Source organism: Coptis chinensis, chromosome 2 (genome assembly GCF_015680905.1).
Source record: "Coptis chinensis isolate HL-2020 chromosome 2, ASM1568090v1, whole genome shotgun sequence".
In the NCBI taxonomy this organism is placed as follows: Eukaryota; Viridiplantae; Streptophyta; class Magnoliopsida; order Ranunculales; family Ranunculaceae; genus Coptis; species Coptis chinensis.
In genome coordinates this window covers 111,121,407-111,140,780 of record NC_141457.1, presented here as the reverse complement: position 1 = coordinate 111,140,780, position 19,374 = coordinate 111,121,407, and the positions used below count along the sequence as shown (strand labels likewise).

General features: G+C 38.3%; 1 protein-coding gene, 1 long non-coding RNA gene and 1 pseudogene across 2 annotated transcripts; 2 read left to right on the top strand and 1 right to left on the bottom strand.

Annotated features, from left to right (window-relative positions):
- Positions 1–764: 764 nt before the first annotated feature.
- LOC147520622 (uncharacterized) lies at positions 765–12,065 on the top strand. The gene is made up of 5 exons (XR_015212741.1): positions 765–2,400; positions 3,642–5,401; positions 5,566–5,899; positions 10,620–11,467; positions 11,575–12,065. It is a non-coding gene; the product is annotated as an uncharacterized LOC147520622 (long non-coding RNA).
- Positions 12,066–13,801: 1,736 nt separating this feature from the next.
- On the top strand, positions 13,802–14,713 carry LOC147520621 (cytochrome P450 76A2 pseudogene; annotated as a pseudogene).
- A 1,983-nt stretch (positions 14,714–16,696) lies between these two features.
- LOC147520620 (gallate 1-beta-glucosyltransferase 84A24-like) lies at positions 16,697–18,768 on the bottom strand. Its single transcript, XM_086592161.1, has one exon. The coding sequence runs from the start codon at positions 18,389–18,391 to the stop codon at positions 16,964–16,966; it is 1,428 nt and encodes a 475-aa protein (XP_086448287.1). The 5' UTR covers positions 18,392–18,768; the 3' UTR covers positions 16,697–16,963.
- Between the last annotated feature and the right edge of the window lie 606 nt (positions 18,769–19,374).

Here is a 19,374-nt window from a genome sequence, read left to right as displayed (position 1 = left end):
TTTTCTCCAATTGATATCGGTTTCTTTGTATACACAGGAGTGGTAACATATCAAGAGGTTTTAGAGGAGATTAGGAGAATTCGGACACTTGGAATTAGTTTCGGGTTTATGTGAAGCTTCTCCTGTTCTGGTGAATCGATTTACTGTAAGTTTCTGCTGCCCATTTTATTACTTTTATAACTAGGTGGCTTTTCCATGCTGATAGTAGCAACATATATATGCCAATGCAGTCATTTGGTTTTAATCAACTGTTGAACACACTTTGATCTGACCATAACCTTATCATCCACATCCAATATCTAGGGCTTTAATTTTTTGCATTTGCTGATAATGCTCAAAAGTGCTATAATATTGTTCACTGTTATTTGCACTATATTTGATTACTTTCATGTGCTTTATTCGGTTCACATGCAACTCAGTGTAGTAACTTCTAGCATACCTATGGTGTATGAACTTATTTGGCTCATTTTGCTGATAATGGTTTTTATATAATCTCCGGAACGATTTTTTGGCTTCTAAATGATTGGTTGAACTTTATGAAGTTCACATCTGAAAACACAAACATCCTCGGGGTAGAAGCAATAATCACTCAAGATACTGCTATGTACAGGTTGTGTCAAAGGAATATTTCGGCCTTTGATCATGAGGCCCTAAATGAATTCCTAAACTAGCTGATGTAAAGAGTGTCAATCAAGGTGCCAAAGCTATGAGGGAGGCTCAAACCTACTGTAGAGCTTCCTATAAAAGCATTGGTGGTAAGTAACAAGTGGGAATACTTCCAATTAAAATTTTCATTTGTGTATGTTATTATTGTTCTCTAATTGATGTCAATGCTGCGGGGCAAAGATGGCTAACATGAGTTGGTGACCCATGGCAATGTGGTGTCATGTTTGCAAAAAAGTGAGCTAGTAAAATATCTGCATCCTCTTATGTCCATATATTGACTGGATTGAATACTTTGATAAAAATCAGAAACCATGGTTGCATATACGTTTAACAATCCCCACAGAACCAAACAATGTTGATAAGAGCCTATTATGAAGGCAAGCACAATCATCCATTCCCTACAGCAGCAGCGTCGACCATGGCGATGGCCTCAAATGATGTTATCATTATTTTTTCCAGCATGTGAATATCAGTACAAACTGGTACTAATACATGGATAAGTTTTGTATTCATTTGGAAATGTCCATTATGTGTATTGTATATTTGTATATGTTGTCTAATTGGTCCAACCATCCAAGTATTGGATTTCAGAATATTTAGCTATTTTTTGAATTGAGAATTTGATAAACTAAAGTTGAAATTACAGTTTTTCTTAAAATACTACCTTCATATGCGTCAGTTGAATTTGAGTTGGTTTTTCTTATCCAATTTGTTCACACGTGACATGTTTACGACAAGATCGAGTTGGTAATTTTACGTGCTACTTTATATTCAAAAGTTTGTGACAGGATCCAATTAGGGTGGTGGTTAAAGTTTAGGCTGCTTCTAGAGAGTTTGTGGCGAGTCTATCAGTGTTGTACGGCACAGGCATACCCTAGTATAAAATAAAACAAGTGCTTCAGTAGTCCTGTACTCCAGTGAACATAATAACACGGGTTGCTATTGTTAGTTTTAGGATTATAGTTTTTGAATTCTCTCTCTCTGTTACGTGCGTTGACCTTCTCATCTGCTTGGCTTTGTTCAACATTGTCCTTTTCTTGTGGTTTCTTGTTGGTACGTATTGCTTCAAGACTGTAACTTGCTCTACAATTTTGCGAAATAGATTTGTTTTTTGTTCAAAATCCTAGAATATGGAGTGTCAGATGATAGGATTTGGGATAAATCCAACTAACCCTTTCACTATTGTGACAATGTTTCATGTTCTTATTCTTGTCCTGTTTTACCTCACCCACTCAGATAGGTGATAAGGCCCAGTATCAGATTCCAGATGATTGTTGAATAAAACTGTTTGGTTGTGTGACTTGTGTCTTACTTGGCTACTTCAAGAAATGCTGCAATAATTTTGTAATTTTGCATTCATGATCTTGAGTGATGAGAACCAATGTTAATTTGGAATCAAGATCGAAACATTCCAGTTTCTCATATGAAAATGGAGTGATGTGTGTGTTTTCTCACTAATACCTATCAAGTCAGAGTCATGGACTGGTCTGGCTTTTATTTTTGACAGAGCTTTTTATCTTGATAAATGGGACAGTGGTAGATAAGGACTTGTAGTAGAGCACATTGTGGGGTGGGTGATTGAGAGTACATTAGCAGAATGGAAAAGCACCAAAGAGAGGATAAGGGATTGAAAGAGGACGAGAGTCCAGTAATTGTCCGTATGATTCATCACACAGTGAATTGTTCTCCTCTTTAACCTCAAGTGTTTATAATCTGTGATTGGCATCGAGAAAAGTAAGCTTACCTCTATATGTTGGCACTAATCTAGCATTAGCCCTTCACATGTTATTAGCCTCAATTTGTTTTCTCTTTTTCTTTTTATTTACTGTATTCTTGACACCAGTATATTTTTTTTGAAAAGCCTCTATGTTGTTTATTCTGATTTTGCAGTTACAATGCATTTTCTTGTGAAGTTTGCCATTTTAATTTTCGCTCTTGTTTTCTTATATTTTATTGAAGTATTCTCAGTTTTATTTGTTTTTTCTCAGTTCTTTTTTGTGGTTGAAATTTACTTTTGCTTTTGTTTTTTATGAATTTTCATATCTAAACGGTCATTTTTTGAAAGTCTTTTTGATATCTATATTGTTGTTTCTTTTTCAAAACACGTTTTATTATAATTAGTTCCTTTGTGGATGGTATTGGAGTTTGAAATCTACATTATGGTTAAACCTGTTTGATATTTATATTTTCATGATATATACATTTTTCTTTACTTATTTTTATTAACCCATATATGGTGATAATTGTCCTTTTGGGAATGGTGGATAAGGACTTGATCCAACAGGATAGACGCCCCAATGACTAAGAACCTGAATGAAAATATCCAACAGGATAGGGCCAAAATTTTCAGTCCTTGTGTTTGAGAGGGCTCTGGCTGAGATGCCTAAGGACCTGAATGAAAATAGAAGGAATCAATAAACATCCTTGTTTTTAGGCCCTATTGATGGGCCAAAATTTTCAGTCCTTGTGTTTGTGGGAGCGCTTCCTTAGCTCTGGCTTCAGAATGTCAGCTAGAGAAGCCTTTCTACTAAGGCATCGTTTGAACCTCCAGACCACGTGATCTATCATTACCTCCCTAATGTCTTAATAGCCTCTCACCTACTTTGTTTTGGTATATTTTACTTTAATGTTTCACAAGGTTTCATCTATATTTCAGGTATTTTCTTTTGTCATGGTGTGTTCTTGTTTTTTATATTTACTAATTGATTAAGATAAACTGAAAAGTTTCTTACTTGTCTTATCTGTCTCCTTTTTTCAAAGAACTTTCTTCTTTTTCTTAAATAGTGATTTTTTATAGTCAACATTTTTCTGCATCTTTTCTTGCGGTTAACCTTTTTTTTTTTTTTTTTCAAAACTTTATTTAGTTTGTTTTCTTATGTCTATAAAGATCTTGGAATGTCTTTATTTTCATGCGTTATCATTATCTTATAATGCTTCTCTTTATATTTATAAATGTCTTTTCTGGCATGGATAAGGACTTGTGGAATGGCCCACATAAGGTGGGTACGCTTAATAACATGACTTGAGGTAGAGAAAGTTGTTGACGATTGGGTAACGTTTTGAAAGAGGAAGAGACTGAATGAATGAATTAAGTGTCCTTGTGAGAGGATATTTATTGTATTTGGGCCGCGATTGAGACGTGTTTGTGACCAGTTTGTCGGATCATGCACTTACGCCTTATGGCCTGGGCCTGGCTCCTAGAAAGTAAGTTAACTCCTCTAATAGTAGTCTGTAGCATGTTTGATAAAGTTTCATGAACAAATTCTTGTAGCACACTTGTTCATTTCTAAGAAATGTGTAAACTACGAATGACTGATATGATGCTGTGGTATCCTGTCACCCACTAGGCAAGCCTTTAGGGATGGGCTCCAAGGTCTTGGCATCAGTTCTTAACTTCAAAATTAAGCTTGATTGTTTACTTAAGTTGATAGGACCTTATCTTTTGTAGTAATTTTACATTCACAGCTTCAGTCATTTGATATCCAGTTTCTTTGTATGTCCTCTTACTTCGTATTGATGCTGCTTTACCTTTCAAAATTTCATTTGATCTTTGTTGCAGTTTGATCATTGTATTGTTATTATGATAGTTGTTTGGGGATTTCTGTTGGATTTTGTAATGTGTTGATAAAATCTCGGATTGAACTGTCTCACCTTGTTGTGACTTTGTGTTGGATGTTTCTATGCTCACCAAAGAACTGGAGAAGATGGAAGAGAAGGTTAAGTTCAATTAGTCACTTTCATTACTTTTGAAATTTTTGCCTACCTTTTACATTTTAGGACTTCAAAAAAAAAAAAAAATCTGTCTCATTTGCAAACAGGAATACACAGGCTTGTTTTCTTGTTTTCGTGTTTTCCTTGGATATCTAAATGATAATTGCTCCTTTGTCTTCTGTTAAATGAAAAATGTTTTTCTATTGCTGAACTAACTGACAGATCTGAAGCACAGGTGAAGGTACTTGGAAAAGGCATACTCAATGTTGACAAGATGTGTCTATTTTATCTATCAATTATATTACAAGTCAATAAGGAACCTAATAGATATTCATTTTATATGTAATCTCTAGGAAAAATATTAAACTGTGTCAAGTTGGATTGATGATGCTCTCATCAAGTAAGAACCCCTTTATTTCTGAGGGGAGAAGTCAGTTCCTGGAGGAGCAGATAATTTCGAAATTAACCTCCAATGCCTTTTTATCGTAACACTATTGATCACCCTGTCAGTCAAGATCTTCTATTCCATCTAGTAGTAGTACGGTATCAAAGCATACCAAACAGGCGGTGAAGTCATTGATGGATGTTGAAGGCCATTTGACAGAAATAAAGTTCTCTTAGAGGGGGAAATTCCCAACCATTCACGTAATGCATCTTCTGAATGCATTGGAGATGGTTACTTGTTGAAAGGAAAACCTGATGAAAAACCCAATCTGGACACTAAGGATAGTGTGTCAGGATTATGGTATGACATGCTCTGGGAAAACAGGTTATTCTTTTGAGAAACGTCGGACATAAATAAGATCAAGAGGTCTATATTCTAATGCAATCTTCTCATTTCTTGTCTTTATTCAGCCTATACTTTAGGTCACAAGTCATGGTATTACAGATGATGGCAGAGAAGTAGAGACACTAACAAAAGTGAGGGAGGCTAAAGGTGGCTTGCTTTTTGCAGACGCCATAAAAATAGAAGATTCAGAGTGCAGCAGTCCTGTGCAAATTATGGTGACTTCTTTGACATCAGGTCAGTGGGGTCTGTCCACACAGCGTAGTGGTGGCCGCCTAGCATCTCTGTGAGTTGTACAATGGCTGGCTGGAGATGTATGGAGGCGGCAGTCAATAACAAATTAAACCATGGTGTGATCAGACCCATTTCTGACAGATTCACTTCCCTATATATGGATACAGAAAAAGATACTTATGAAGTCTCTCGGATGCAAGTTTTAGAGGTTGGAAACCGAACACAAGAACTGTTGGTCCAGGAGTGTGGGAGAACATGGTGATCAAACCCCGACTCCAAAGTCCTTGGCCTTGAGGGCTGAAATTAAGTGCACAAATTTGACTAAATGCTCTAAGAAAGGCGGTTACTGCTTCCCTGTTATTTTTGAGCTAGACATTTAAATCTGGAGTTGGGTGTTAGTGGAAATTCCAGTGGTCCACTCAGAAGTGAGCTGCAGGTAAGGTACCACCAACAGATACATGCCCCTTTGCTATAGCATTCTTAATTTGTTGTTTGATTAGTGTAGAAAGAGAGACAGTAAAAGTTAGGTCTCAAAGTAAGACCCATCTTCTATTTATAATAACAGAGTTACAATTGTATATAGGTTGGGCCCGTATAGGCCCAATAGGACTAATATTACAATACTCCCCTGCCGGGTGCGAAGATATCCAATAGACCCAAATTTTCGCAATGGAAGAGCGAAGATCGCGGTAGTCCCAATTTGGTTTGGTAAGAGTATCGCCAATCTTGCCTTTAGTCCTAACAAAGGGCGGGAGACAATCCCAAAGATTTAACTTTCTCCCGCTAAAATGCACATCAATCTCTATTGCTTAGTCCGCCATGTAGATAATGACTGCTAAATGGATGGCGAATTTTGATTGTCACAAATGAAGTCCCGGATGATCCGTGATCGGTGCAAAACCAAGCTTCCCAAAATAGATCGCAACCACATAAATCTTGCCCAAAGCCGGGGCACGATACTCTCACTTCAAGATGATCCGGAGACAACAGATTGCTTCCGGCTTTTTCCATGAGATAAGGTGATTCCCACGAAAAGCACATGTTCCAGAGTGGAACGATTTCAATAGAACCTCCATAATCGAATCGGTGTAGATTCTGGGACCACCCCGTGAACCGGTGCATAGAAGAGACCTAAGCCAGTATGGCAAGACTTTAGGTACCGTTAATATGCTCCATCGCATCCATATGAGATTGACGTGGAGCATGCATGAACCGACTAACTCACCACAAAGATAGGCAATGTCTGGTCTAGTATTAACTAGATAAATAAGACGTCCAACAAGGCGCTGATAAGCTAATGGATCTGACAATAATGGTCCATCGCTTTTTAGGGCACCATAGAGTAGAAACCGGTCGACAACCCAAAGATCCCCTCATCGGTCGAAGATCTAGAACATACTTTCGTTGAGATAAAGAGATTCCCTTTGGACTACGTTATCTCAATGCCAAGAAAGTAACGTCATGACCCAAGTTTTAACCTCAAAAGACTTCCCGCGGATTCCTTAATTTGTACAACGCCGATGCGTCGCCTCCGTAATAATAATGTCGCCCACATATACAAGCGGATAAGTCGCGGCCCCCGTGAGTTCAACAAACAAACAATGTATGGTCCGAGTGGCACCGGTAAATCCATATTTGAAGCACAACCTCACCGATTCTCCATCGAATCCAGCTCGTGGTGATCGCTTTGCCCATATAAGGACTTACGAGTCGACAAACTTTCCTAGCATACTCCCCACCAATGAAAAGCCCGGTGGGGATCCATGTAAATCGCCCCGGATCTCCGCGAAGGAAGGCATTCTTCACATCCAACCGGATGAAGAGGCCAATCATAAGAGGCAGCACAAATAAGAAGTCGAACAGATTTTAACTTGGCTACCGGAGCAAAGGTCGCACCAAAGTCACGCCCAGTAACATAAATCCCTTTAGCAACCAAACGGGGCCTTATATCGTTCAACCGTACCATCCGCCAAGTACTTCAATCGTAAAACCCATTTGCAGATCCAATGTATGAAGTCTTGGGAGGTAAAAAGCAACCATTTCCCAAGTCCGATTCTCGCTTCAGTATCGTCATCTCACCGCGATAATGGCTTTGGATCCGACAGAGCTCGAACCGATCGCGGTATCCGAATAGAGGAAACCGGTCGATATGTCCGATAGAAGCGATACACCCGATAAGAGACAAACCGCGAATAGGATGGTTAGTGGGAAACCGTATTTGTCCGGGGATGCCCGGTCCCGAAGGAAATCGAGGGGGCTCAACAAATGGGAGAATCAACGGGAGCAATCATAGGAGTCAACAAGAGGAGCAATCACGAGATCACTAGAAGGTGAAGGAATGTTACCCGAAAATTTCATGAGCATGAAAGCATGAAAGAGGAGAAGTCAGTTCGCTATATACACCAAAAAGGTTTAGTAGAGGGACCACCAAAGGAAGTATATTAAAGAATAGATAGGATAAATTAAGAAGGCCCTCTGGGGAGACAAAGATTCCCCGCATCGATGTATAAGGACCAAAATATGCACTATGCTCGACAAATGTGACATCCAAGGTATGATAGAGGCGACGACTAGGTGGATGATAACAACGATACCCCTCGACATAGGGGAATACCCTAGAAAGACACAATCGAATGGATTTATCATCCAATTTGGTTCAAGTGAAGCCTTTTATCATGAACATAGCAAACACGTACCAAAACACCGGGAATAATGGGAAACAGAACGACCGGTATACAACTTGCGCAGGGGCCTTACCATTAAGAACTCTCTACCGGGTGTCGTTTTGAAAAGTAGATGGTAAGAACCGCGATAATGCCAAGTGGATCGAGGAACATGCATACCTTGCAACAAACACCAAACTACATCCATAAGACTCGATTTTTCGCTTCAAAGAACACCATTTTGCTTTCGGTGTATATGGACAGTCGATTCTTTGAAGGATACCCTTATTTAAGGCGGGCGACAAATTCATTGAAACATACTCCTTCGCATTATCGGACTCAAGTCCGCGAACCACGATATTGAACCGAAGTTTTAATGAGTTGGAGAAACCGAGTGAAAATAGGGAGAACTTCGATTTCTTGGCAAATAGATCCAAGTACACCGAAAGTATGGTCATCTATAAAGGTCAATTAGTACCTATGGCCGAGAGGGTAGTCACAGAGAAGGGCCCCAAACATCCGTGATGAATCACATCAAACATACAAGGAGATCTAGAAAGCGAGGAATATAAGAATTACGCATGTTTAGACAAAGAACAAGTATCACAATGAAAAAAAGTATTTTTGCATGCTTTTATTAATTCAGAAATAAAGTACATAGATACTTGAAGTTGACATGGCCCAACCGAAAGCATGCCAACTTTTCAAAGACTCGCAAAAACAAATAACGGCCGACACGGCAACACACTAGCATGCAAACTCGATAATGGAAATTGTCTTCGGACAAGGGGGATCTCCAAAGTAGTATAGTCCATGCTCATAGCCCCCCAAAAATCTGCCAGACTCGGGTTCAAGATAACAAGAATGGGGTAAGAAAACAACGTAATGGTGATAATCTTTAGCAAGACGACTAACGGATAACGAAGTGCTAAGGAGGAACATGTAAGATCGACTCTAAAAGAGATAGCAGGGATAATCAACAAGACTTTACGGGTAATAGTGGTGTATGAGCCATCCGCTTCGCGACATGATGTGAAAAGGGTGTGCTATCGACAATAATCTAGACTCACCATCATATGATCATTTGCCCCGGATCAAGGACCCAAACCGGATGGAGGCGGGAACGAATATGGAACGCGATAGGTGTACCGCGGCGGCGCCATGGCGTATACTAGATGTCCCCCACGTAGAGACATAGCATGCATAAAAGCCGATCAATCTGTCTTTGGGTAAAAGTCCCGGGTCCTCGTAAACTCCCCCGAATGATGACTACCGTAAATATCGCCAATAGTCGCAATATTTAGGTTTGTCCTCCTAAGCCCCTCGACCCCCTCTTGGGACGAAGCTCTGGATGCAACTGATAGCAACTATCAATAAGGTGGCCACTGCCCTTGCAATGATCGCAAAAGCGTCCACGAGTGTTCCCGGATGGAACAGTAGAACGAAAGCCACCGAAGACCCCAAGTAACAACAAACGCCATCTGATCAGCAGAAGACGGTGCATCAGAAACCACTGGAGAAGAAAGTAATCCGAACACGACGCCATGTTTCTCAATAATGGCATACGCCTCACCAAGAGATGGAAGAGGTGCAGTATTGAGAACTTGAGTGCGAATGGCTTCAAAATCAGAGTGAAGACCAATAAGGAACTGATGAACTCTCTCGTTTCTCCTCACGCTCAAGAGCGCCATAATAGTAGGTGTCATACCGAGGATAGGGGAAGTGTAAGTAGAAAGCTCCTCCCATTTTCTTCAACACCCAAAGTAAGCTAAGACGAAAAGAGCCCCCGTGGCTTAATCCAACTCACGGTAGAGCTCATAAATTCAACCTCATTGTTCGTAGTAGCATACATTTCGAGAGAGCAACAAACCATCAACAGTCTCATAAAAGGTAAACATCTCATAGACATCAGGCTCCATAGAGTTGAACAACCAACTTAGAATCATACAGGGTCATGGACCAACTATTGTAGGTGGTCAGATTAATTGGACAAATCATCTTGTTGGGAACAAGCCAATCCATCTTCCCTTTGGCCCCCAAAAATAAGCCGACGTAACGAGCCCAAGAGTGGAAATTCCGCCCATTAAGAAGAGCGGTAGTAATTTTCTTCCAACAAGGAGACATCATCCGCACCTTTAGAGTCGTATCCGATAAGGGATATAGTGCAAAGAATAGTACCTTGATGTGAGAAAAAAAAGTTATAATCGTGGAAAAATGTGATAAACGCCGAAACCTACCGAAAACTGTGATAAACGCAAACCTACCGGAAAACAGTGAGGCAGCAAAGATCAGTCGCTTCCGGATGAGCTCATCAGGTATCGGCCTCGAGCCGTGAAGAAGGAAGGGGGTGGCGGCTAGGGTGGTGGCTAAGGGTGGTGACTAGGGTTTGATCTCCTTACTTCTCTCTTCCTGTTTTTTTTCTGATACCATGTAGAAAGAGAGACAGTAAAAGTTAGGTCTCAAAGTAAGACCCATCTTCTATTTATAATAACAGAGTTACAGTGTACATAGGTTGGGCCCAAGTATAGGCCCAATAGGACTAATATTACAATAATTAGTACAACACAAAATTATTTATCTAGTTTTCTCAGATTTTCGGTTTTTAAACTGTCAAAATCTTGTTTATTGAAAAGTGATTCCTATCAAAGCAAATTAGATCACGAGTTTTTGTTTTCACCTATAAATATATACTACATATATAATATATCAGTATTGTCTAAACCAATCCGTTTTCTTTTGCTTTTTGTATTGGTTGTTACCACTTTTATATATTACGACTTGCAAAACCACTGGTTGAGAATGTCTAATCTTCATTGTGGTCATAATAGCAGTAGATCCCAAGATGTCACTTTAAATTTGCTCCTTGCATGGCTTTCATGCAGTTTGGTGATTATATGGTTATTGTGAGTATTGAATATGTTTCTTTCCATTGAAAAATTACTATTAGTAGTAGCATTGTTTAAGCCAATGATGACAGTTTCAATGAATTATCATCCAGATTAACGACCATATTCATAAATTAATAAAAGTGGTTTAAACCTGAAATTGGTTATGTTTGTCGAAGTTTTAGCATCTGGCAAAAATCTCGGACAGAACACCTTTACCATGTTCGTTGGTTGTTTCTTAGCTCACTGAATAATTGGAGAAGATGGAAGAGAAGGTCAAGTTGAATGAATGTCTTCTAGAAGTGGAGGTTTGAATTCAAAGCTTCTCTGTTTTTTATGTCTGATACATTGCTAACTTTTAAATTTTCAAGGACATGTGTAATTTGCACAATTTGGCTTCTCAATTTGCAGCATAAGCCACTCTTTGAAGGGTTTATGCTGCGTAAAAGGAAGATAAAATGCCACCAATTGAAGCCATGTTTGCACCACTGCATGAAAGCTTGAAGTCTCCAGGCAAGGGGGTAAAGTCTACATTTTTTTCTGATTAATACAGTAACTTCAGGGCATTGTCTCTTTGGCTGCAATTTTAGAGGAACCGTCATCATTAAGTTCTACTGTTTCTTTACAGATAGCTTGCTTTTAAAGTAAGGAGTATGCGGCCTTGGAAAGACCTCTAAGGCGGATGATCTTCAGAATACGTGTTCATCTTTTACCCAGTAAACAAATGATTATAAATGGGAACACATGTGATGCCTTTTGAATGTTGTGATATGTTACTTTTCAAATTGCGGAGCGTTGAGTTTGTGTTGTGAGTTGTGACAAAGAAAGGAAAATGGAGCTGATCGTGATCTGGTTGTCTTTTCAGCTCTCTTACCCGAATTATGTGCAATGGACATCACATGTGCCTGTGAGTGATTAAATTCCAAGAAAACGAAAACTGAGGTAATTAACTACCACAGGCTCCAGCGAAACAACAATGTTGTTCTTTCCCTAAAACTCACCTTCCGTTTACACTTTACACCTCTGTATTCCTAAAGCATTAATGTGGATTACCATTTTATATTACCGGGAAGGGAAGGAAGAAATAGTTCCATAATCCATCATTAGATCAAACTTGTCCATTCGAGGTTCCGTTTAAATAGTATCATTTATTTCTCTTGTAATAATGCAAATTAAACATTTATTAACAAACGAATGGTAGGTACGTATGAGTATGAGCATAGTCACAAAAATCTCCGATTTTTAAAAAAAAACGTAAAAAGTCTCCGAATGGACAGGTTACCGAATTTCAAAACGAATAAACAATAAAAACGGTAAAAGTCTCCGAATTCTCGATGTTTACCGATTTTTAACGATTTTTTCCAATTTTTTTGATGATGGATAGCTTTTTATTAATTTTTAAATATATTTAAAATTGCAATTATTTGGAGGATATCGAATATATAACAAGACTTTACATATATATTTATAAAATTTGAATTTGATATATGCTCAAAGTAATCCTGACATGATGCACAATCACACACTGCATACTATTTTATGTTTTAATTATTTATGGTTTTCCCGATTTTTTCTGATTTTTTTAACGAATTTGTACGAATTAACGATTTCTTCTTTGTCGAATTGATGCCGAATTCCGAATTTGTGACTATGCGTATGAGTTGCCTCTATAAATCTGTGTAAGATCCACAGACCAAATGCAGGCAATAGGTAGGTAATAGATATTAATTTCTGTACGGGTGCGGTCTCCATCTTGAATACAAGTTGGTAAAAGGCTCGGGTGTCACTTGGAGTTACGCAGGAGTTAAAATTATGTCCGAATTTAGCTCTAAAAGTGACCATTTGTAATTTTTAAACTCACTCTTTAAATTAAAGAGAGCATCACTTGAGTGACATCCGAATTTAAAATCCAATTTTTTTACGTTTTTCCATTAGGAATTGTAGAGTGTGGATATTTGGAGATGCCTTTGCAAAAAATTTATTTATTTATTTTTGCCATATTTATAATGGAGATTTTACAATGTCAAACGAATGAAAATTCAGAATGTAAGAGCATCTCTAGGTGGTGGTAGTATACTCTTCAAATTTGAAGAATGCGAAGTTGGTTAAATTTCACCAACTCTGGTAGTCGCAAATTTGTGGTCGCAAAATTCATTGGAGATGACCTTTTATTGGTATTGCCATTACCAATTTCACGCTGACATTCTCAGGCAAAAAAGTAAAAAAAATAACTTGTTAAAATTAAAAAAAAAAAAATTATCAAGTCAAAAAAAACTTGGGGCGACATTAGTAATTTTACTATTGTCGCCCCGCGATCCGCATCCAAACCTCCACATTTGCAAACAAGAATGCGAACGGACAGATTATGCGACCATGAATGAGGCCACCTAGAGATGAAATTTCGAAAAATTCCGAATTTTTTCTTCAAATATGAAGAATTTGACAGGTTATACTACCACCTAGATATGCTCTAAGTTGGTTAGTTCCGCAAAAGTTAAGATAGTGCGATATATAGTTTTTATTGGTACTGCCAAATTTAGGAATAGAGAAAAATAATCGAAAAACAATTAAAAAAGGTATCAAACATTCAAACTTTACATTTTTTGACAGTTTGGGGGCCAAACTTTTTTTCTTGACAGTTTGGAGACCAAACTGTTTGTTTTTTGCAATTTAGGAACTTTTGTCAAATTTCTCTAACATTGTTTTTAATTTTTTTTTTTTTTTTTTTGAAAAATAAAAAACATGCTGACGTGTACAACTATAACTCACAAACCCAAAAACCCTTTTTCAGTTGGAAAAAAAACCCCAAAAACCAAATGTACACCTTTCCTCGCTAAAAACAGAGTATAGGTACAATGGAGTGGACATTGGCTTTCAGTACATTCTTGTCAGGCATTTGCTTAGCAATTGCCTTCCTTCTTGCTGGAATCATGAAAAAGTCTAGTGTTTATTCTAGGCAACTGCCCCCAGGGCCTGCAGGATGGCCGGTAATTGGCAATTTGTTTGATGTGGGTGCAATGCCACACCACTCCTTAGCAAGCCTCAGTAGGAAATATGGCCCCGTCCTTTGGCTCCAATTAGGTGCGGTTAATACCATGGTAATATCATCAGCTGAAGCAGCTATGGAAATGTTTAAAAACCATGACCTCGCTTTTGCTAAACGTACCACCAACGAAGCCATGAGGGTAAACTGCTTTGAACAAGGTTCCATTTCTCAGTCCGAATACGGGCCATATTGGCTGATGGTTCGACGTATATGCACCACAGGGCTCTTCGTTAACAGTCGAATAAAAGGGACAACAAATATATGTGCAAAGTGTATGGACAACATGACAAAGTGGATATGGAATGAAGCTCAGGAGAAAGGTAGTGTAGAAATTGGCCAATTCGTCTCTTTTACGAGTTTCCATGCCATAGCCAATATCATCCTTTCCAAAGACGTTGTAGTGGATCCAAAAGCCGAAGTTGGATCAGAATTTGTTTCTTCCGTTACTCGACTTATACAATGGATTAGTAAGCCTAACGTGGCTGATTTCTTTCCCTTCTTTCAATGGTTCGATCCACAGCGTATAAAGAAGAATATTAAACCGATAATCGAGCATAGTGTTGGCTTTGCTTATGGTTTTGTTGAAGAACGAATTCTGGACCAACAGACGGGTAAAATTAATGCCAAAAAAGATTTTTGGATGCAATGCTGGACTTTCAAGGCAATCAAAAAGATGGGGAACCACAATGTTGTCGGAAATATCACCCACGATTGCAACTGAAAAAGGGTTTTTGGGTTTTTTTTTTCGATCACCGAAACAAAAGTTTGGGGAAGACCTATTGCTATCCGTGAGAAATGTGTGCGTGTGAGTTATAGTTGTACATGTCAATATGTTTTTAATTTTTCGAAAAAAAAAATACAAATTAGAAACAGTATTAGAAATTTGATAGAAATTCCTAAATTGCAAAAAAACAAACAATCCAAACTGTCAAAAAATGTAAAGTTGGATATCCTTTTTAGTCGAAAAATAATTCAGGCTCATAGCGGCATGTGTAATCAAATAAATCGGACAAAATGTCAAAAATTAGAAAAAGTCGGCTGTTTGAGAAATAAATAAAATGATACTGAACGTTTTTTTTTTAAATCGGACACATCAACTCGCCGGCCTGCCCAGCCAATATGAATCCATTTTTATTTTTTTTTTAATTTGGGATTACCAGATATGAACGTTTGCGTTCAACCAAAACACTGGACTAGAAGGTCTTTGCAATGTTGTAAACTTGTAAATGAATCCCACACGTAAGATATACCATGAGTACTAGAATTCAGTAAAACACAAACATGATAGGGTGCAAGGGATTCATTATTATTAGTTTATTACACATGGATATTGAACGCAGGCACATAGCTGATACACGTAGTGGTGTACGTCAAAGTTTAAACTCATCTGGGGTGTCATTGTCTCAAGACACCGACAGGAATATATAATAACTGCGATGATGAGGTTAAACACTGACACATGCCTAAGTCTTTAAAAAGTCGTAAACTGGATATTCAATGTTCATTGTCTTGCGGTATTGAAACTTTGAAAGCAAAATATAATAGCCTGCGATGAAGTTAAGTGGACGTTCGTTTAAAACTTTGTCGACCTAGATACTTCATATTATGTCCGTGCATATTTTTAAATTATCCCATTTGCAGGCAGCCAGACATTAAAACTTTGCGGTTGTTGGTTGTTTTACCCTAAGAAAATCATAGTGTTTTTAAAATCTCAGATTATCGATCAAAACTTTGCAATAGGAGTACTATGGTACTAGGCTGGCCGATGGTTATAACATAGAACACAACGACGAGATATTTGCAATTTTGAGTCTTAAAATATCAGAATTTAACTTTTCTGTGGGAGTTTTACAATTTTTTAAGGACATATCTGATGATCTTGCAGTATTGTCCCTAAATATCTCGTCACAGGAATGTTTGATGTCTGTTTAATTTGTGGGGGCGGGGCTAGATAGTATATTTAATTGGTTGTTGGTGACTTAGTACCGCCTGGTTCGTTAGTTGTTAACTTTTGCCGATAATGGTTTTTCTAGATTTTAATGAGTCCTGTTAATAACGGATTCCATTTTGTGTTAGGCAGATCCTGATTTAATTTGGGGTCTGTAATTATGTTGGGCACAATATAGAGTGTTAGGTAGACTCCATCACCAAAATCCGAACAAAAAAATTAAACTAGAAATAACCAGTTACACCCCAACCAAAGAAACCAGCTAACCTTCATCTCTGTCTCATCTACTCCACCAAAAACCAAATATTGATTCATTCTCTTTGAAATTAAAGATTGATTCCGTCTAATTTCTTGGTTTCTCTTCGCAGCAAATTGTTAGGTCAACACAAAATATAATTTTTAGGTTAATGGTAAATTTGTAATATATATTTTGGGTCCATCTAACACAAAAGTCACAAAATAAATGGAAGGTGCCATAGCAAGTACCATTTTAATTTTACTACTGTGCACGGTGCATTTGTGTGGCCGTGTGTCGTTTCTCAAAATTTCCGGTTGTATGTTTTCGCTGTCTTTAACTTCGCACGTACAATTTAGAGCTCTCAAACAAGTAGAAACGCTCCTTCTCATACAGAATAACAGAAGCAAATTAAGAAAGGAAATACCACATTCATGTCACAAATACATGCAATTCCAAACTACAAAGGATTTGTCCTCCTCAATCCATACTAGTTACTTAGTTAGCCTACGTATAAGATGTTAGACAAATTAATGCTTTGTTTGATTCATATTGAGCTTTTAGTAAAAAAAATCAGGAACAATGAGCATCATCCATGGCAATTTTATGCCAGCTTCAAGCTTCAACAACAATTTTGATGGGAAACGAAAAATTGAGGAGAACAGGAAAACTCCATGGACAGCAAAACGAACCCCTTCCCTACGCTAATTGTAAATACACTAGATCTCAAGTTGGTGCGTAGATAATATTTTCTCTTCTTACCTATTGCACACTATAAAATGTAAAATTCACTTGGACGCCATTCTTCGGATGTCATCAACAAACGCTTGAAGATTCCTGTCTGAGGAACCGCCTTTGGCGACTGCTTCCTCTGCTTTCTTCTTCCACTTTAAGGCATTTGCTTTAATCTCCTGCGCCTTGGGTCCACTTGTGACTTCGACGACACATTTTTCCACTTGCTCTCTTGTCAATCCTTTTAGATGATCTTTACTTCGACCCAAACGCACCCCGACGCCATAAACTTCAACCAAGAACTTGGCGTTTGTCACCTGATCACCCCATTGAGGTGCAGCAATAATTGGTACACCAGAGCTCAAAGTTTCCATAGAAGAGTTCCACCCACAATGAGTCACAAAACAAGCTAATGATGGGTGAGCTAAAACTTTATCCTGTGGACACCACTGTACAACTAGACCTTTACCTTCAGCTTCTTCAATGAATCCATCTGGCACTCTTCCTGCATCTTCAGAGTATTCTGTAGGTGGTGGTTTAACAACCCACAAGAACGGTAACCCGGAGTTTAATAGCCCCCTTGCCATTTCCTCCATCTGATTTTTCTCCAAAAACACTATGCTTCCAAATGAGACGTAAACCACCGAACTTGGTGGTTTACTGTTCAACCACTCTATACACTCGTCTGTGGCGCTCCACATGTCGCCGCGTATGGTATTAGACTTATCTTCATCTTCTGTATACTTGAACAAAGGGCCAACAGGTCTAATTGGAGACAAATTCAACATAGGTTCAATTGCTTCACGTTCAAGTTCTTCAAATGAATCCACCAACACGCAGAACGACTTCGACAGGTTCTTAAACTGTCCCAAAATTGCGTCTTTCAACGTTTTATATGGGTCCAACGGGTGAAGGAAACTAGGAATCTCGTCGGATACAAGAGTAGGCAAACCGGGCAAATCGAGAGAACTATCTGGTTGCTCAACTGTTGGAAATGGGGCTAAGTTATGAAAATAATGATAGTAAGCAGAATAAACTGAACATGACTGAACCCAAATAACCGCACACGGAATACCCATGTCCGTCGCAACGTCTGAAGCCCATGGAACAAACGGATTGTTGATTACACAAGAAACTGGCCGCCCCAATTCAGCTTGTTTATTGAGAAGTTGAACAAATGAATCTCGACCAGCAGTTTCTAGCTGGTGCATCAAAGCGTCTAGGTCGAAGCGTTTTGGATCATCGTCGCTCCAACCATCTGAAAAATGTTCGAAACGAAGCTGGCCTTCACCTATCTTGATGGCTGTATCAGTATTGGTGTTGTTCGTTGAATTTTGAATCATATGGCCTATATTTTTAGGGGTGGAGAAGGTGATGTAAAGACCCTTTGAAGCAAGGCGTTTTGCTAACCTTAGCAAAGGGTTAACGTGTCCTTGACCAGGGAAGGAGACCATGAGAACATGATGAACTGTTTCAGACCCCATAGCTGCTATTCTGTGGAAATCTTGTGGAAGGTGTGAAGCAATTCTATGGATTGCATGTGGTCATGAAATTTATAGAGCTTTTTGTTACATTTGGTTGTTTCAATCATGTTGGTGTAACTAATGATGTTAGCAAAGTTTTGTCCTATACTCCTATAATCAGTATGAAGGCAATATCTGCAGCCATATGGCTAGTCAATGTCGACATGTCGTGATATGTGTAACGACTAAAGAGGGTGACTGATATTGATTTTCTGGACCTTTATTTTTGGCAATCAAACGTGATCTTGATTCTTGAACATTAATTCCAGAAATATGGAAACTATTACACATGAATTTTTGTCAAGGTTTAATATTTGCTAGAAAGAAATGATGTATTCTTGTATCCAAATGTTCGGTGGACGTCCATGCATGTTAGGACCATATCACCATAGACATGTACTATTTCTTTGATGAAATGTTTTTAGCTTAATGCTATTTTTATATTTTCTGAGCTTAGTGGAAGGGTTGATTTGTATAAAAAATGTGTAGGATTGCATATTTGCATTGGAAGTTAGTCTCCTGCAAGGCCCAAAATTTCGAATATATCGGTGTACTAAAAAACCGAGATATATCGGATATCTCGGTTTTTTTGGTGACCAGTCCAAAATTTCTAAAATATCGGATATCTCACCGATATATCTTGGATATCTCGCCGATATATCTCGGATATTTCGAAAATTTCAATATTAAGTTATTAACAATTGGTCAAAAAGTCAACTGATATATATCGATTATCTCAGAAATATCAATTATATCGGCGATATAAACTTTCATATCGAAAATTCCGATATATCTCAGAAAAAAAAGAGGTTCAATATTCGGTGGATATATGTTGGAAATATCAATATCGGTGTACCAATTTACCGAGATATATCGGCGAGATATCAGATATCTCGGCGATATTTTGGGCCATGGTCTCCTGACTCCTGAGCATCAAAAAGTGA

Coding starts and splice junctions, on each gene's coding strand:
- LOC147520620 (XM_086592161.1), bottom strand. CDS start 18,391: ATGGGGTCTGAAACAGTTCATCATGTTCTCATGGTCTCCTTCCCTGGT.